The sequence below is a fragment of the Nomascus leucogenys genome, chromosome 17, assembly GCF_006542625.1.
Source record: "Nomascus leucogenys isolate Asia chromosome 17, Asia_NLE_v1, whole genome shotgun sequence".
In the NCBI taxonomy this organism is placed as follows: Eukaryota; Metazoa; Chordata; class Mammalia; order Primates; family Hylobatidae; genus Nomascus; species Nomascus leucogenys.
This window is the reverse complement of record NC_044397.1, coordinates 67,082,952-67,102,314: the sequence shown is the minus strand read 5'-3', so window position 1 is coordinate 67,102,314 and position 19,363 is coordinate 67,082,952. Positions and strand designations below refer to the sequence as shown.

At 40.0% G+C, this 19,363-nt stretch overlaps 1 protein-coding gene across 2 annotated transcripts in view; it reads left to right on the top strand.

Moving 5' to 3' along the window:
• The window catches only part of STARD3NL (STARD3 N-terminal like), a 48,611-nt gene extending 29,952 nt beyond the window's left edge, over positions 1 to 18,659 (top strand). For both annotated transcript variants that reach the window (XM_003268956.4, XM_030797029.1), the window contains 8 exons: positions 1,530 to 1,812; positions 8,375 to 8,452; positions 9,037 to 9,114; positions 11,023 to 11,076; positions 11,191 to 11,308; positions 13,551 to 13,646; positions 16,779 to 16,851; positions 17,903 to 18,659. In XM_003268956.4, coding sequence (XP_003269004.1) covers positions 1,588 to 1,812; positions 8,375 to 8,452; positions 9,037 to 9,114; positions 11,023 to 11,076; positions 11,191 to 11,308; positions 13,551 to 13,646; positions 16,779 to 16,834 — 705 coding nt within the window. In that variant the 5' untranslated portion in view covers positions 1,530 to 1,587 and the 3' untranslated portion in view covers positions 16,835 to 16,851; positions 17,903 to 18,659. The remainder of the gene's footprint in view (positions 1 to 1,529; positions 1,813 to 8,374; positions 8,453 to 9,036; positions 9,115 to 11,022; positions 11,077 to 11,190; positions 11,309 to 13,550; positions 13,647 to 16,778; positions 16,852 to 17,902) is intronic.
• Positions 18,660 to 19,363: the final 704 nt, after the last annotated feature.

The following is a 19,363-nucleotide window of genomic DNA, read 5'->3' as shown; positions in this document are numbered from 1 at the left end:
TGTAGTTTGATTAATTTCATTTAGCTTTAGGGTTACAAGATCAAGAGGTATGGAGGTTTTAAAGTATCTTATTTCACGTAATCAAATTGCCTTCATAAGTGCTGTGCCATTTTACCACCACATTGTTAAAAAGTATGAGAAAGACTTTTGTTCCTGAGTGTGGAAAGGAAGAGAAATCAGGGTCAAGTGTAAAGAGACAAAGTTCTGGACAGTGAATAATAGGACCAAATGGGATCATATTGCTTTAGGGAAATCTCAGCCGTCTGTTTCTAAATTCTATTTTATGGCTTTGAAAATCCTCTTCTCTACCTGGACATTGCCAGTCATTGTGGCAGAAAGAAAGGAGAGCGTGGTGAGCCACGTACTGGTGATTCATGCACCAGCTTTGGACACAAGTGGCATATGAACTTCTGCCCACATTACATGCCACGTTCATGGCTAAAGAACAGATACGAGTTCAGTAGAGCCAGGAGTATATAATCCCACAGGGAGAGGTCCTACAGAAAAGGAAACTAGGCTGCTTGACAATCATACCATCCGCCACACTTTGTTTAATGTCTTTGTCCCATCCATAAGCAGATCAGATTATTTAGATTACTCATTTTTAATTTTTATTATAAAAGTGTCCTCTGGTCTTGAGAGGCCTGCATCTGTGTATAGGACTATACCTTCTGTAATTATTGGTCGGGTGGTTTGCATAGTGCTAAACTTTTTGTTTAGTGTGTGCACTTCTTTTCCAAGAAGAGGCCTAGAAACATGCTTGTTCATTAAGAGGATGGGGAAATGCTAACTTTAGTTTATAAGGTACTTTTGATGGAAAGAAATTCCTCCTTAGGAAGTAAGGATTTTTGTGTGATTTTTGTTTTTCGTTTGAGGCAGTGTCTTGCTCTGTTACCCAGGCTGGATTTCAGTGGCATGATCATAGCTCACTATAACCTCAACTCCTGGGCTCAAGTGATCCTCCTATGCAGCTCCTGAGTAGTTAGGACTATAGGCATGTGCTGCCATGCGCAGCTGATTTTTCTTTTTTCTTTTTTGTACAGACAGGACCTTGCTATATTGCCCAGGCTTGGAAATAAGCTTTTTTATAGCAATTTACACATTCTGCTTACATGCTCCAGGAAAGCATTCAGTAAATGATTTTCTAGCCCATGTACAGTTATACTTACAGGACTGTGGAGGTTTTCTCCCTGGCACAGCAAGGTAACTGAGTCATTTACCAAGAGGTTTGGTCTGGGTCATCAGGAACACCTTTCAGTTGTAGCTAACATCCTGTCTTCACCCTTTCCTACAGTCAGTTTGCTTCTTCTCTATTGCCATTCTTTGCTAAAACAGCTATTATGTAGTATTGCTCTAAAACTTTATGTGTTGCTTCTCATTTCTCTTTCTCTTTATGTCTTCATGAAAACATAAATCAGTCAAGGTACTCTGTTGTTCAGTTAGAGAAATAGTTGCACAGTGGAGAGGGGTGCACAGTTATATTTGATCAGCTTGGATTTAACATGGTGTCTCTTTTTTATTTCCCAAAGGTGTCTTCTCTTTAGGGATGGTGAGGTTGGAAAAAGGCTCCTGTAACCCTCCTCCAGGATGAACCACCTGCCAGAAGACATGGAGAACACTCTCACCGGGAGCCAGAGCTCCCATGCTTCTCTGCGCAACGTCCATTCCATCAACCCCACACAACTCATGGCCAGGATTGAGTCCTATGAAGGAAGGGAAAAGAAAGGCATATCTGATGTCAGGAGGACTTTCTGTTTGTTTGTCACCTTTGACCTCTTATTTGTAACGTTACTGTGGATAATAGAGTTAAATGTAAGTTGGTGGTTCTTTCATGACTTTTTAAGAAGTGTTTCCAGAGACAACAGGGTTTTTTTGTTCGTTTTTCTTATCATTTGTTTCATTTAGTAATTTCCATCTTTTTCCAAATGAAGCCATTGCTCTTCTGCTGATTTGGACCTTTCTCGTTCTTTAATATTATTGTTTAAGGCAAATGTGGTCAGTTTAAAACTCATGTTGTCTGGGATTTTGAAATTTGAATTCCTGGTATTTTGCTCTGTAACAGGAGTTGACAAACTATAGGCTGTAAGACAAATTCAGTAGGCCTGTTTTAATAAAGTTTTATTGGAACGTGGCCAGGCCTGTCTGTTTACATATTGTTTATGGCTGGCTTTTGCACTGAGTAGTTGCAGTTGTATAGTTGTGACAGAGACCCTGTGACCCACAAAGGCAAAAATATTTGTTCTCTAGTCTTTTTCAGAAAAAGTTTACCCATCCTTCCTCCAGAAAATGTGGAATGCTTTTGGAATATGTTTTAGATGTTTCATGTACTTTTCTAGTTCCCAGGTTTAAGATTTTGCATATGTTTGTTCTTTACTTTCTTGCAAAGAGATAACTTATTTATATTTCATCAGAAAAGTTGTCCTGGAGGCATTTGGAGGTTTATGCAGTTATTCTGTATTACCAACTAATTGTTTAGACCAGTACTGTCCAAAGAAATATAATGCAAACTATTAAATATGTAATTTAAAATTCTCTAGTTGCCACATTAATAAAAATCAAAATAAACAGATGAAACTCATCTTAATAATATTTTTTATTTAACCCAATATATGTGTTTTCTTCCCAAAGCCTTTGGTCTGATGTTTACGTTTCTTACCAACAAATAGGTGATCTCCTCCAGAAGGTTTTCCTCACAAGCCAAAAGTGTCTGCTTTCCTATTTTCAGCAGTTCATTTATTTCCAGGAAATGTTTGCTAAGACCTAGGTAGTAATAATTATTCCCTGTTGTTTATTTTTAGGGGGTTACCCTTTGCTAGGCACAGTACTAGATGCTTTATGAGAATTTATTATAATACAGAAGATATGAAAAGATGCTGAGATTCCTGTTTGAAAATTGTTTAAAATTTTGCCTTTTAACAGCAAGAAGCAACATCTTAATCTAATTTTTTATTAGTATTCTAATTCATAGCATAATTTCAATTCTAAACTCTAATCTCTTAATAATTAGGGTCACTGAATCTCATTTAATTTCATCATGAATCCTAATAGAGGAACTAAACTCATTATGAAAGCAGACAGTTACATTAGAAAATAATATTTGTCCCATAATCACAGTGACATGGAACATGAGTCCACTGTTAAGTTTCTGTTTACAGATTTTTCTTCTGTTAATTTTGCACTGTGGGAATGCCTAAGTTTTGTTTATAACCAGACAGCCCAGTGATATGACATAGTAATTTAGAGTCTCTTTTTACTATGTGTTCCACATGTGTACATTAAAGAAAATATTTTAATTAATGTATATTTTAAAGGAGTAATATGATTTCAAAACTATAGCTATGTAATGAGAGATGAAAAGGAAATGCATCTTTTTTTTTTTTTTGAGACGGAGTCTTGCTCTGTCACTCAGGCTGGAGTGCAGTGACACGATCTTGGCTCACTGCAACTGCCACCTCCTGGGTTCAAGCAATTCTCTTGCCTCAGCCTCCAGAGTAGCTGGGACTACAGGGCGCACACCATCACGCCTTGCTAATTTTTTTTGTATTTTTAGTAGAGACAGGGTTTCACCATGTTGGCCACACTGTTCTCTATCTCCTGACTTCATGATCCGCCTGCCTTGCCCTCCCAAAGTGCTGGGATTATAGGTGCGAACCATCGCACCTGGCCAGAAATGCATCTTTTAACAGGAAACACAGCAATAGTTTTAAGGGGGCACACTTTAAATTTATTTTAACGTCAACAGCAAGTCCAGGCATTCATTGCTTTGGCTGCTTATATCACTGTGTGCCTTTAAATGAGGAAAGTCATGGGGCAGAACTGTGGTGGGGTTCATGGGATCACACTTCTCATTTCTCTCCTTTCTGTTTTCTCCAGGGAAGTGGTAATGAAGTAGGCTGCCCCCCTGTTCTTGTTCACAGACAAGTTATCTGTTTACATCTGCATGCAACATGTTATAAATGAAAAATCACCAGGCCTAGCAATTTAGAAATGTGTTTTTATCCTCACTTTTCCACCAACTACTAGTTTCCCCAGCTGTAAAATTAAAAGATTGGAAAAGGGTATATGATCTTCAAGCAAGAACATCAGGACTTTTTTTAGTATGATTGTTTTTCGATGCCCAATTTCTAGTTCTACTTGTTTTGAATTGTCAGTCTTGACCTGGCGTTTTCACTACACGCCGTACCATTCATTTTGCTTTGTTGTCTCTCTGTAACTCTAATCATTCAAATCCATTGTTTTAAACTTGTCTTTACATTTACCAAATGCCAGAGAACAGCCTTCTAATTCAGGTGTTGCAAGCTCTACCAAAAAAAACTATATGGGATTTAGAGTTTAGCTGAGTAAATATGGCACATATACTACCTTGCGATGTAGTCTTTAAAAGAAGAAAGAAAATGTCATAAAGGGTGCTTAGGCCTTTAGAATATGGGGAACCAGCTGTTCTTTGCAATTATAACAATAACCAAACTACTTTGCCTTCATGTATAACTTCCACCTTCGCCACCTTCCCTCCTTACCACAGAGACCTGACTAGCACCATCCCAGCCTCAAATGCAGGGCTCGGGTGAGCCAGAGAAGCCTAACACCACCTTAGTTCATTTTCCTTCTAGAAGATCTTAGGGCTGCTGATCTCTTTTCAGTCAGTCAAAAGGATGGTTTTGATTCTATCCAAGGCCTCGTGGTCCACCTTTGAGTAGACTGATTTCCCAAGTTGGATCTGGAATTAATTATGGCTTGCGTTCCCTGAGGACTCTTTTCCCTCTGCAGACTCTTTCCTAGACTCTGTAGACAGTGTCAACAGGGATCAAAGTAGTGACAGTCGAAAGGAATTTGGTTTTCTTTTTAGCTTTTGATACTTGATTGAGACTATGGTTCAAAAAAAGCCTTTATCAGTGCTTAGTGACTTTTTTGTTACTATTTTCTAACTGGCGTACTAGAAAATGTCATAACACTCCTAATTGGACTTAGAGCTGTCGTGACCAGGTCTTTGGCCTTGAGCAAGCTGTTTAATAAGTTCTCTGGGCCTTTTGATCAATTTAATAAACTAATACTGGTCTTGCCTCCCTCATGGGTCCATGTGAAGATCAAATGGAAAGATGTATACAGCAGCCCCTTTGAAGATACAAAAGTCTGCATGATTATAGTTTATGTAATTTATTTATAACTAAAATAAATTTAACCAAGAAAGAGGAAAAAAATGCTGGTTACTGTTTTCTCACTATTGTTACATGTAAGTTTCAGATACTTATTACCCTGCTAATTCTGATTCTATTACTTCATTCCTACTATGCTCTATAAATTGTGATGACCAAGTATAATAGAAATTCAGATGAGGGAGATCAGTGGCTTGGACTGTTTGAGGGAGTAAATGGAAGAGATGGACTGTGAATTGGATTTGGAAGGATAGGTGGCAGTTAAGATGGGAGGATGATCTGGGAAGGATGATCCTTCAGTGTGGGAGCTTGGGGAGAGGGTTTAGAGATCACGGTGCATGGAAGTACTGAGGCAGGAGTGTGTGCTTATGTGTGGGGAGTGCATGCTCAATTGCTTGTATTTGGAGGGAACAGGGACAGAGGCTGAGAAAATACTAGCTTGGCTAGAAAGTAAGGTGCCTATTGGAAATGAAATTGAATAGGTAGGCTGGTGCTAGATTATTCAAGTTATTAAAAGGTATATCGAAGGATTTGGATTTACTGCAATGGTGAGCTGTTACAGATTCTGGAGCAGATTGGACAACATGATTTTGAGATTTTCCAGAAATCAGTGACTCACAGTCTACATCACAGCCTCCTTGACCTGTCCAGTTAGATGTCTGACTTAACATGCTTCCCCCAATGCATACACACACCTGCTTTCCCCCTTCTTCATCAGTAAGAAAATGCAGAGACTTAGGCCAAACATGAAAACACATTTTTGATTTGCTTGTTTGTTTTGTATTTTTCATGTTTCATATCCAGTCTAAAAGTAAGTCCTGTCAAAGCTGCCTCTAAAATATATTCAAAATGTGGTGACCACTTCTCTTCTTTTCCACTGTTTCTCTTCTTTTCCACTGTTTCCAGCTTCAACCAAGCCACATTATCACTCATCCAAACTGCACTCCTGGCTGGTCGCCTGCTTCCTCTCACCCTGCAATCCATTCTTCTCACAGTAGCCAGGGTAACCTGTGAAAAACAAAAGTCAGATCATGTCACTTTCTGTTACAGCTCTTCACTGGCAGGCCACAGCGTTTAGAATAAAATCCAAATGTCGTACTTTGGCTTGCAGAGCCCCCAGAAGCCTCTCAGACTTCCTCCCCACCCTCTGTTCCTGGCTCACGGTAGATGAGCACACTTGCCTTTTTCTGTTCTCAGAAAGGAATAAGCTCCTATCTTGGGACCCTTCTACTAGTTGTTTCTTCTATATGAAATGATTAATTTCCTTTATCTTTTTGTAGAATTCAACTTCTTATCTTGCTAGTGTCAGTTTAAATGTCTTCATTATTCTGTCACACTGTCCTGCTTCTGTTGTCTGTGTAGCATTTGTTTTCTTATTTGCTATCTCTCTCACCCTGCCAGAGTATAATCTCCGTGAAGACAGATTATTTTGTTTACTGAAGTATTTCCTATATTTAGAACAGTGCCTGGTGCATAATAGATGCTCAGCAAATATTTGGTGAATGGATAAAGATCATTGTGGCAGTGGTGTGCAGGTGGGACAGATTGGCAGTAAGAACATGAATTCAGAAGCTGTTGCAGGAATGTCATGGAAAGTGGTGGGAATAGGAAGGAAAGAACTAACCTGAGAGTCACTAAAGGAAGGAGTATGAGAAGACTTGATAGGCCGATTTTATCATCCCCAGTATGCAAAGATGACTCTTAAGTTTCCAGTGATGAAACCTAGAAGAGTAGTACCAGAACTGACTGGAAAGGGATTTTGTGTGAAACTAAAGATAGTCAGTTTATTTAAGACATCTTGAGGTAGAGACAAAAATTTTGAAATGAGGATTTAGAGTATAAGTTAGAGATATAAATTTTAGATAATGTCTGTTTAAAGGCAACTCCAAATCAGAGCATTTTAAAGTATGCAGATGCCAGAGAAAAGCTATGGGCTATTTATTGCAAAACTCTATGGGCTGCGTTGATTCCTGTTTTCCCAGGAATAGCAAGGGAAGGTCTCTATGTGATAGAGAACCCCTGTTTGCTGTAGGCCGCTTGGAATAATCATTCTTATAATATTCTGGATATTGACAAGTTTCCTTAGTCTGGAGAGACAGTAATGAGACTAAATGGTTGGGTGTCTTTCAATCATTATTCCTCCTTCCTCCCAGGTTTTCAATTCTATTCATTTGTAGAGGTCTATATCCAAGCATGTCTACAAAGGATCCATGCTAATTACAAAGAAATGTAGACCTCCTTAAGGGATTTTAGGGCACAGGATAGTATTTGTGGTATGCTTTCATTTTTGCATACAAATATGTGAAATGGTATCTAAGCTAAGAATACCCTTCCCTATGGCAACTTTCATTCGAATTTGAACCTGGCAAAGGTGTTCCTTAATGTTTTCCCTCTTATCCAGGTCTCTGGTTGACTGTCCTTCCGTTGGTCCTTTTTCAAACCCTCTGCATTTGTTTGCTCCCTCTGATCAGGCTAATCCAGGGGCTCTGACAGTTACCCTGCTTGGGTGCTGCCGACACATGTCCCCTTACTTGATTTTTTTAACTCCATAGTTTAATTTGTCAGATTTTGAACCCGATAATGTAAGATTTATTTTGACAGTAGAATTGGGAGAGGACAGAAAGTTGTATCAGGTTTGAGTCTAGTACTGTCCTTATTTCATTATCTATTCATGTTAAAAATATACTTAAATTGATAAAAGTGCAGAATCTTTAAATGCCAGGAGAAATAAAAATGAGAAACCACGGAGAATGTTTACACTTCTATCCTGTGTCATGCTAATGGTCATCATTGATGTTTGCCCGGATGGGGGAGTCTTGGCCTTCCAAGACCTAAGACTGTGGAGCGTGATCAGAAAGTAAGGTAGTCCTGGATAAAGGTGAATTGCCTTCTTTACAAATATACTTTTGTATGATGGAAGACTTTATCTTAGAAGGGAAAAAATAATTTTCTTAACATTTTAATTCTCCCAAATATGAACTACAGAAGCCATTATTTTTCACTATACATTTATATCTGTTGAATGAATGAATTCAGAATTGAGGAATTGGAGAGTGCTATCCAGCCCTTTTCTATTAAAATTACGAGAGTTCTTTTCTTCTGTACTTTAGCATTTCTGGGTTCTGAGAAGATAGGCAGGAAAGTTGAATAGGAAATCTTACCCTTGTTTTATTTCCACACATAAACCTTTCCTTGTTTTTGCTTCTTACTCTCCTCTCTAGGTGAATGGAGGCATTGAGAACACATTAGAGAAGGAGGTGATGCAGTATGACTACTATTCTTCGTATTTTGATATATTTGTAAGTATTTTTTATGTTTCATTTCAGATGTGATAAAACTGACCCAAAAAGCAGATTTCCTCTAAATAGACTTCAAATTCTATGCCATTTTTTCCTCTTTTGAACACTGACCATATTTTCCTTTTCTTTTAATTCCCCACGCATTCATCATTCTCTAAGGAATTGTCTCATCATCTCAAGGAAATAAAAGATTAATGATAAATAAGGGAGGGCAACAGAAGGAGCCATTCCTATTTTCTTGTTGGAGAGCCTTTATTCTTTCAAATGGCTGAAATAGAACCCATTGACATATCTAGTCACTGAAAGGAAAATTCACCTGTTTATATAATAAGATGATGAAAATGCCATCTTTTTTTTTCTTGCCTTGTTTCTTCTTTCATGATGGGAGATTAATGTGAGACCTAATTTGCTATTACAGTAAGTTGTAGAGCAGAGATTCCCAAATACTGGTCTACAGACCAGTGCCAGTCCCTGGTAGTCTCCAGCTAAATCACAATAATGAAGACAGTCTGGTGAGTTCTTCATAAAGCTATGTCATTTTTGTGTATATTTTTTAAAACATCTCTTTCTTTTCTTGCTCTCAGCTTCTGGCAGTTTTTCGATTTAAAGTGTTAATACTTGCATATGCTGTGTGCAGACTGCGCCATTGGTGGGCAATAGCGGTGAGTATGCCCTGCATGAGTGGGTCATCTCCTCCAGTGCTGGTGGCCAAGTCCTGCTCTCAACAGGCCTGGGCTGGGAGAAGATACAATTCTAATGCAGGTGGAATCCCACTAGCTTTCCTGAGTCCCATTTCCTCCATACTTAAGTAGGTTTAATACACCAGGGCTTCTTTCCAATGTTAATGAGTAACTAGATTTGTCTCTTGGTGCTGAGCCAAATGAGGAATCTAGAAGTCCAGTAATGATTATTGGCCAAGCACCAAGCCGCCCTCTACCTCATTTTGCAAATGAGAGATGGGAGTAGTACTTCTGTTACAGAGGTATTTCGAAAATGTCTTACTTGGTTGAAACTGCTTAGTGATTGTTTTCATGACATGGTCCGTACTTATTTAGGTAATTGCCTTACCCCCTCCTTTCTTCCCCACAACCCCCCATCTTGGAGGGAAAAGCTCTCAGTCTTTCTGTTGTTGCCTTGGACTTCTCAAGGACAAGGACTTTTTTACTCCTCTGTTTCCTGGCATCTAGCACAGAGAGCTTTGGTATTCTTAATAAATATTTAGAGATTGATAGAATTACTAGCAATTCTGCCTGACAGATGTCTGAATATTTGCCTTTTGTAAAGCTTTAATAAGTCAGTTCTGTGGGAAGAAAATGTGGAGCTCCTCAGACTAGAGAGAACTGCTCAGAAATAACCTGCAGTTCTGCGATTAGAGGGTGAGACCTCAGGTCTGGGTGGCCCAGGCCTGGGTTTCTCCAGCTGGGAATAGGACTTGTGCTGCCCTCCTGAGTCCACTAGGGGGCGATGTCTGTCTGGGCCATCTCTTCTGAGCATTCTCAGAATCACGGGGCAGTGGTCAGACCATCTGTTAATCCGGAAGCTCTCATTTCATGGATATAGGCTGACAGTCTTGGCCAGACTTGACTTCCTTTCCTGAATACTCTTTTGCTGATATCATCATAGCTTTTGATGATTGTACCCTCCCATTTTTCTACATTTTCTACAACAGATCCCTTTGGGATGTTGTATTCCTGAGTCCCCATATGTATGCTAGTATTTGTCAGACCATCCCTCTCAATGTTTGTTTTAGAAAAGTGTTTGACATATAGATACTCAGTGAGAGCTGTAAGACAGTATCTTCAATATCTGCTTTCAGATTATCTGAATAAGTCTAATTTAGCAAATCATTTTATTGCTTCTGATTCTTGTTTTAAAAAACATTTGCAGAGAAGAGTCTAGAAGCTGGAAGGAGGAGAAGTCAGCTGGTATCTAAAGAGTTTAGTGTGAGCCTGTAAAGTTAATTAGTGTCAGAATATAAAATGCTAAACCGCCTCCTCTCCCAAGCAGCTGTGTGTGTGTGTGTGTATATGTGTGTGTGTGTGTGTGTCTGCAACTTTGTTAATACTTACTGAGCAAGATACTTGGTGTTCCCTGTCCGCCCTTCTGTCAGTCAAGCTACTATTGGTATTCATTTTGGTCAGGTTTCACCATTCTAAAAATATTAGTTGAAGGAACAGTGACAAGGCTCAGGTATTATGGTATCTCTGGACTTCACAACCCTTGGCGAGAGCCCTACCTGTGCACTTTACCGGTCTCTTCATGTGCTTGTAGAGGCTTTGGAATTGTACCTTCTGGTGGATAAAACTTAGTCACCTAGCACACCAGCCTGCTGAAATGTGGGAGAAGAAACCACACACAGTCATTTAGGGATTGTGTCACATGTAGAAGCCCGTTTTGCCCCAGTGTGGGTCTAGGGGATAGAGACTGAGTGATATGGGAAGGAGCCAGGCTAGGCACAGGTTTTTCAGGCATTGCCTGCTCCTGGCTCAGACAGGTCTTTTGTGAAGAGGGAGGTGCCTTCACAGTGTGAGATGCCTAATGTGAACAGGGCTGTATTATGTGTCTTGCAGTTGACAACGGCAGTGACCAGTGCCTTTTTACTAGCAAAAGTGATCCTTTCAAAGGTATGGCCTACCACTTTTTCTGTACAGTTACCATCTTCAGTGATGAAGCCTCGTTGTTTGGTGTGAGTTTGTGGTAACTGCATTTCCCTTTCCTGGTCATATCTTTTCTTCCAGCTTTTCTCTCAAGGGGCTTTTGGCTATGTGCTGCCCATCATTTCATTCATCCTTGCCTGGATTGAGACGTGGTTCCTGGATTTCAAAGTGTTACCTCAAGAAGCAGAAGAAGAAAACAGTAAGTTCCTCTCAAAGCCAGCCTCCTGAGGCGGACTGGGTACCAAGCCAGGAGGAAGAGATGTGGTGTCTTGGTGTGAATGGGGCTGCAAATGGGTAGAGTTAGGCAGTGGTGGGGTCTTTATTCTGTAGTGGCTACAGCAGAAATTGAGAGAAGGGTTGGGTGGATGAAAGGGTAAGTAACAGAAAGCAGCTCCTGTCTCCAGCTATCAGGCCAGGCTTCCCCTGGAAGAAAATGTGAACACTGGTGAAAAGGGCATTCAAGCAATAACAAAAAATAGCCAGCACTTCTTTCTCCCCAGACAGCTTGTTCTTTTCTCCCTATTAGCAATAGGCAGGACACTAAGCATTTTGTGCATATAAACAGAACTGTGCTGTTTAGGGGCAGAGAAAATAAAACCAATTTTAAGTGAGTGGAAGCAACTATTCTAAATACAAGCCAGTGATTCTCGAAAGTCTCCCATTGTGATCCATACAGCAGTTGGTGGCTTCAGATGGGCTGCTGTTAGAACAGTTAAATGCCTAGGGCTGGGGGCCATTGGTAGGTTTAGGATGAAGATTATTCACAGGAGGATGACAGCAAGCGAGAGCGATGCTCAGCCCTTCACCATCCTCTGAGTAGCTGAGTCATAGCTAACAAGATGTACTCATGAATCCTGCCAAAGCTGCTATAATCTCATCATGGCTTTCAGTATCCCAGAATATTCACTAGGAAGGCCAAATGATTGATTAAGCTTTATGGTAAATTACCAAGCTGAAATTCTTCTCCACATAATGTCCTTAATGGAAGCCCACATGCCCCACCCACCCATCTTAAAGGTGAAACGATCAAAGCTCATTTCAGACACCCATGCAGTTTCAAGACATGCTGTTTTTATGCCTCTGCTGGTCATCTGGCTCAATTTGCCCTGCTTCATAGAAAAAAAAAGTATCTTATAGAAAGTTAAGCATGATTATAACTTCAAAAAACAGCAGGATGCAAAATAATCTTGCAAGTGGTTTTATTTTGGAAAATCCCATTTACATAGAAGAAATATATAAGAAAAGAATTATAATTCAAGAGTAGATTTTAAAAACCCATTAATCAGACCGAGTTGTACCTTCTATCCTATGCCCTCTATTCCTTTGTGAAAGTGTATTTTGGTGAAGTTATAAGTAAAGCTAATGAAAGTCTTTTTTAATTGTATATAAATATAAAACTGAACTTTGTTGAAAACATATCAACTATTACTATGACTGAGGCTTGAATGGTTATGGGATTAAACCACATTCAAAGTGACTAATAAAGCAGAACACACAATTAATGAAAAATTTTAAAAATAGCACTTATTTTCATTGTCAGTAGCATGTATGACACACATACCTGGTATCTGCTATTTGGCCTGATGCTTCCTCCTACTTTATCCTAAGGTTAACTCAGCTTTCAGTCAAAAGAACTTAAGTGTTGATGGCCTTGCATGTGTTAGTGTTCCTCAGCTGTCCACGTCCTGCTTTCTTACCTTTTCTTTGCTTTTTTAAGACACTTTTTTCTTTTGAAACATTCTTGTTGCATAAATATTTGCCATCTTGATTGTTCTTTATATATTTATAAACGGCCATCCCTGTATTGCACTTTACATTTGGCATCTCTCTAACCAGATGTAGGCAGCAGACCATTTGTAGGAGCTGACCATGTTTTTTATTTTACTCTGTGTTTTGGTTTTGATATTGTGCTTTTTTATAGGAAGGCAGGTACTCACAAGGGAAAGATGTAAATACTGAGTTATTTATTCTGAGACGGGGTCTCACTTTGTGAAGTTCAGTGGCACAATCATGGTTCACTGCAGCCTCGGCTTACTGGGCTCAAGCAATCCTCCCACCTTAGCCTCCCCAGTAGCTGGGACTACAGGCATGTGCTACCACACTCAGCTAATTTTTAAATTTTTTATAGAGACAGGCTGGTCTCAAACTCCTGGGCTCAAGCGATCCTCCATCCTTGGCCTCCCAGAGTGCTGTGATGACAGGTGTGAGGCACCATGCCCAGCCTCATGAGGCACTTATTTAAACTGCTTAGTTATCTGTCTTTACAGTATTGTTTGTCATTTGTTAATGAAACTTACTGTTTGGTTGAAACATTTTTAAAGTACCTCTTTTTCTAAAGGTATTTCATTGTAATAATAATACCATTTTATTTTACTTAATCTTGCCAAAAAGCTACCAGAAAGGTGACCTCATTCCCAACATCTGAATTTCTTCTCTTCCAGGACTCCTGATAGTTCAGGATGCTTCAGAGAGGGCAGCACTTATACCTGGTGGTCTTTCTGATGGTCAGTTTTATTCCCCTCCTGAATCTGAAGCAGGTAAAAAACTCGATTATTATTTGTGCTTGTATCTCTCATTCAAAGGCTCTGCTCTTCCTCCCTCTCCCTACCCCCTCTATTTCTCAATATACTTAGCTAACATCTAACATGCCAGGCATTAGGGATATGAAAATAGGTGAGACACATGAGACCAGTGGTAAGACACAGAGTTGTAAAAATAAATGTCATGGAGGAGTGATTAGACACCATGGTTTGTGATATGTATCTTGGAAGACACACAGACAAGGGGAAGGGTCTCAGTGCTCTCTTTATTGCAGTTCATCACCAAACCAACCTCCCCCTAGGACTCCCATGTCTGAGAATAGCAGCACTGTCCACCCAGTTGCCCAGATCAAACACCAGAGCCTCACTGTTGGCTCCACCCCATTCTTATGGCTCACATCTCATCATTCACAAAGCTGTTTCCATCCTCTCTCCCTTATTTCTACCTCCATTTTCTCATTCAAATCCTGCCACTTCTTATCAGATCCAACATCATTTCAGCATTACTTTCTGCAGTTTCTGCAACAGCCTTTGTCTCCCTGCCTCCAGTTTTGTCTTTCACTAACCAGCAACCAGAGTGCTCTCTTAAAAATAACAATCACAGTCAACAACAAAAATAACCTGATTAAAAAATGTGCAAAGTGTTGATAGACATTTCTCCAAAGAAGATAAACAAATGGCCAGTAAGCACATAAAAGATGCTTAACATGACTAATCATTAGGAAAATGCAAATCAGAACCACAACAAGATACCGCTTCATACCCATTAGGATGACTGTTACAAAAAGCAAAACCAAACAAAAAGACAGAAAATAAGTATTGGTGAGGATATGGAGAAATTGGACCCCGTGTGCATTACGGGTGAGAATGTAAAATGGTATAGCCCCAGTAGAAAACAGTATGGTGTTTCCGTAAAAGATTAAACATGTTCCGAAAAAGAACATGCTGAGGATGTTCTAAGACTGCCGGGAGTGATGGGAAGGGTAGGCATGGCTGGGAAGAACGTGTGAACATGTGAGCAGACACTAGGATTGCAGAGGAGATCATGTTCAGAATGGAAACAGCAAGGTGGACAATGGCTGGAGGGCTCTAGAGCACAGCATTTTTAGAAGAGCTATGAACAGCACACCAGAAGGCAGTCACAAGGTGAGAAGCTAGACAACTGGTGACAGTGCCCACAGGGGCACTTCCAGCCAGGCTAAGATCTACTGATTTCTTTATCCTTTATGCTACTGAAAGCTTCGGAGCAGGGGACTGGCATGACCAAGTCTATATTTTCATAAACACCTACGCTGTTTATGATATGTTACCATATGATTCAACACTTCTACCCCTGGGTATGTACCCAAAGGAAATGAAAGCAGAGACGACGGCAGATATGTGTATACCCATATTCATAGCAGCATTATTCACAGTAGCTAAATGGTGGAAACAAATCAAACAGCTGTCAGCAGATGAGTGGATAAACAACATGTATGTACATCCAATGGAATATTATTCTGCATTAAAAAGGAATGGAAAGCTGGGCACAGTGGCTTATGCCTATAATCCCAGCACTTTGGGAGGCCAAGGTAGGAGGATCGCTTGAGCCCAGGAGCTCAAGACCAGCCTGGGCAACATAGGGAGACCTTGTCTCTATTAAAAAAAAAAAGAAAGAAAATAATAGAATTCTGACACATACTGTAACATGTATGAACTGTGAACACATTATGCTAAGTAAAATAAGCCAGACACAAAAGGACTGTTGTATGATTTCACTTAGATGAGATACTTAGAGAAGTCAAATTCTCAGAATGGTGATGATGACTGCACAACAGCGTAGGTGTTTATGAAAATATAGACTTGGTCATGCCAGTCCCCTGCTCCGAAGCTTTCAGTAGCATAAAGGATAAAGAAATCAGTAGATCTTAGCCTGGCTGGAAGTGCCCCTGTGGGCACTGTCACCAGTTGTCTAGCTTCTCACCTTGTGACTGCCTTCTGGTGTGCTGTTCATAGCTCTTCTAAAAATGCTGTGCTCTAGAGCCCTCCAGCCATTGTCCACCTTGCTGTTTCCATTCTGAACATGATCTCCTCTGCAATCCTAGTGTCTGCTCACATGTTCACACGTTCTTCCCAGCCATGCCTACCCTTCCCATCACTCCCGGCAGTCTTAGAACATCCTCAGCATGTTCTTTGGAACCTCTTCCACAGCCTTGTCATCTTGTGTTGTCTGTACTGCCTTCAGCACTGACCTGGTCTGTTTCTACTACTGGGTTGTAAACTTGAGTTAGAGACTACATCATTGTATTCCCTACATTAGGCCTAGTTAATATTTTAACACACATGCGCGTGTGCGTGCACGCGCGCACACACACACACACACACACACAGTGATAAAACAGATTCCAGACAGAAAGAGCCGTGAATGATTGAAGGTACAGAAATGTGAAATATCAGTATCCTGCAGGAACTCCAAGTAACTTGAGATTCCGGACTATTGGTGTTGGATCTGAAAGCAGCGTACAACACAGAAACATGGAGCCAGATGAAATACAGATATGGATTAGTAGAAAATCTGTTTCTAAAACAGTAAAAACTAGAATTTAGTATTAAATTGTTTATTACCTCATAAGGATTATTTCACTGAGATGTTTTGTGTCATAGGACTTTACTCTTTGAAAAAAGGAAATTCATATTAGAGTTCATGCATCTGTACTTCTTTTTCTAAGACTAATACAGGTTCTCAGTACTAATGTATTTTCTTAACTAGAGTTCAGAACATAGAATAGTAGTGATACGAGGAACACGGCTTCAAGCGTGCCTCATCAAGCTGTCTAGTTCTGGGATCCATCTGCATTTCACCTTTATCATTTACCACCACCTAGTGGTACCCTGGAGCATTACCGTTTCCTTGAGTGAGGAAGGTGAACAAGAACAAAACATTTTCATGGTGTTCCACTGTGTAGCTGCTTTGTTTGACAAAAGACAGGTTACTAATGGGCAGAGAAGGAGTGGTCAGAGTGGACTACCTTATTATATTTGCATTGTCTGAATGTTCAATTTAGGAAAGAATTAAAAATGAAAACTTACTGGAATTAATATGCCTATGGAATGAAATACTTTTTCTTTGTCCCCTTCTCCACCATGTAGGATCTGAAGAAGCTGAAGAAAAACAGGACAGTGAGAAACCCCTTTTAGAACTATGAGTACTACTTTTGTTAAAGTAAGTGTTTGAAATGAAACCGTAACAAGAAAGTAGTTAAGTATGGAGATTTCCTTTGAGTAGAGTCAAAGTAGAATTCAAAGAATAAGAGTGTAAGGATAGCCAGATTTGTCTTACTTGCATGAATGTATCAGTCACATTTTATTAATGCCAAGTGTCTAAACATTTTTTATATAGGTATACATTTATAAGGTTTGAAAAATACCTCAGATTTCTAAATTTCTAAAGAATAGAGATGAATTTATGTTAGTTTACTTAGCCAGAATGGCTACATGCCAGTTACATGTCATTGTTTTAATGACATGTACTAATCTATGTTAAGAGGACAGCAGTCCTGTGAGATGCAGGTGCTGTTATCACCTCCATTTTACATTTGAAGCAGCAGAGACATAGAATGGGTCACTTATCCAAGGTTGCACATCTAGACGTGGCAGCGCTGGGGCTCAGGCCCACACTGTCTGGTACCAGGTCCACTGCGGCCCCTCGCTGGGATATTTCTCAAGGATTTTGGAGCCTCTGAGATGAAAGCTGCTGTACATCCAAAGCAGTCATGCTTAATGGGCTCCAAAGTGGACCACATTGTGAAATCCCTTTAAGTCATCAAAGAAAATCATTTCAACCTCATAAATAGAAGGCAAATGAAGTAAATTGTAGTAGCAGCAAATCTGCCTGACAGTTTAACCACAGAAGGAAAAAGCTGCCAGATTGTGAGTCATTGGGAAGCTGGGATAGAGGCTGACTGGGTGGGAGAGGCAGCCAAGGTCACGGCTCATGGAGCCCCAGTGCCTGCCTGCTCAGCCCCTAGCACACCTCAGCCGCATCTCTCCACCACAGTCAGGCAGACACGAAGCAAAACTGTGGGCATGCTGGTAGTTGAGCCTTTTCTGAAATATTTTAACATGAATTCTAGTGTGACCACACCCATGGTCTTTCGTGTGTCTGTCACAACCCCTCTTTAGCACACAGACTTTTATGTACATGTAAGGTGACCGTAGCATTTTGCCTTTTAATGCTGTTTCTTAAATACTTTTGTCTTCTCTCTTTTTCTAAGTGTGAAAAACCCTCACAGAAAGTCATCGAGGCAAAAAGAGGCCGGCAGTGGAGTCTCCCTGTTGACAGTAAAGTTGAAATGATGATGTCCACTGCTGGCTTTATTGAACAGCTAATAAAGATTTATTTATTGTAATACCTCACAGACATTGTACCATATCCATGCACATTTAGTCGCCTGCCTGTGGCTGGTAAGGTAATGTCGTGATTCATCCTCTCTTCAGTGAGACTGAGTCTGATGTGTTAACGAATAGGTGAAGAAAGTCTTACGCTGTATTCCTAATCAAAAGACTTAATATATTGAAGTAACACCTTTTTAGTAAGCAAGATACCTTTTTATTTCAGTTCACAGAATGGAATTTTTTTGTTTCATGTCTCAGATTTATTTTGTATTTCTTTTTTAACACCCTACATTTCCCTTGTGTTTTTTAACTCATGCACATGTGCTCTTTGTACAGTTTTAAAAAGTGTAATAAAATCTGACATGTCAATGTGACTAGTTTTATTTTTCTTCTTTTGCATTATGTATATGGCCTGAAGTGTTAGACTTGTAAAAGGGGAAGAAAGAGGGATTGCGAATACATGTAAAATGTCACCAGACATTTGTATTATTTTTATCATGAAATCATGTTTTTCTCTGAGAGATTGTTCTGAAATGTTCTAAATACTCTTAATTTGAATGCACAAAATGACTTAAACCATTCATATCATGTTTCCTTTGTGTTCAGCCAATTTCAATTAAAATGAACTAAATTATACTGTGTGCTATTTTTTCAAACATGAATATTCCCCTTGATTCATGGGAAGTCAGTATGTCTATTAGTTTTCTTTCATCATTCATTGTGTCATTGAAGAAAAACCTAATTGCCTTTAGTGATGATGATGCTGGCTTGGGTAGAAACTGACCTTTTGTACATATCAAGTCACTTCTATCTGTGCTTGTTCTAAGAGTGGATCAGATCTCAACAGTGCAACAGGGAGGCTTGCTGGGAGGCTGGAGTCTAACCAGGATGAGTGTCTCATAGTGAAGGGGTGAGGAAAATCTCAAATGTCTGGCCTTGAGACTAAAACCTTAGAACTCAGTGGTGTTGTGTGAGTGAGAATCTCCCGTCTCAGGATTGGAGTTGCATGTACACCAACCCCATAGATGATGCTTAAGCTGCCAATCAGGTTGTTAATTTAACCTGAGAAGGAGCTCTCACCCAGGCATGCTGGGTGAACCAGTAGGATGTTGCCAATCCTCAAAGTAAGCCAAGTCTGGCTCAGAAGTCACCTCCCTAAGCACAGACCAAGAGGAACGAGGTATAGTATTTGAATATGCTAGGAAGTCAGACTGTGGGAGCCTACAGTGATTATCTCAACGACTGAGTTATATATTGCCCTGGGACTGCATAGATTCAGCCCAGAGGTGTGGGCATCTACTCTGCCATGTTTCGGTGGGGTAGGAGTGGAGCCGTTTGTC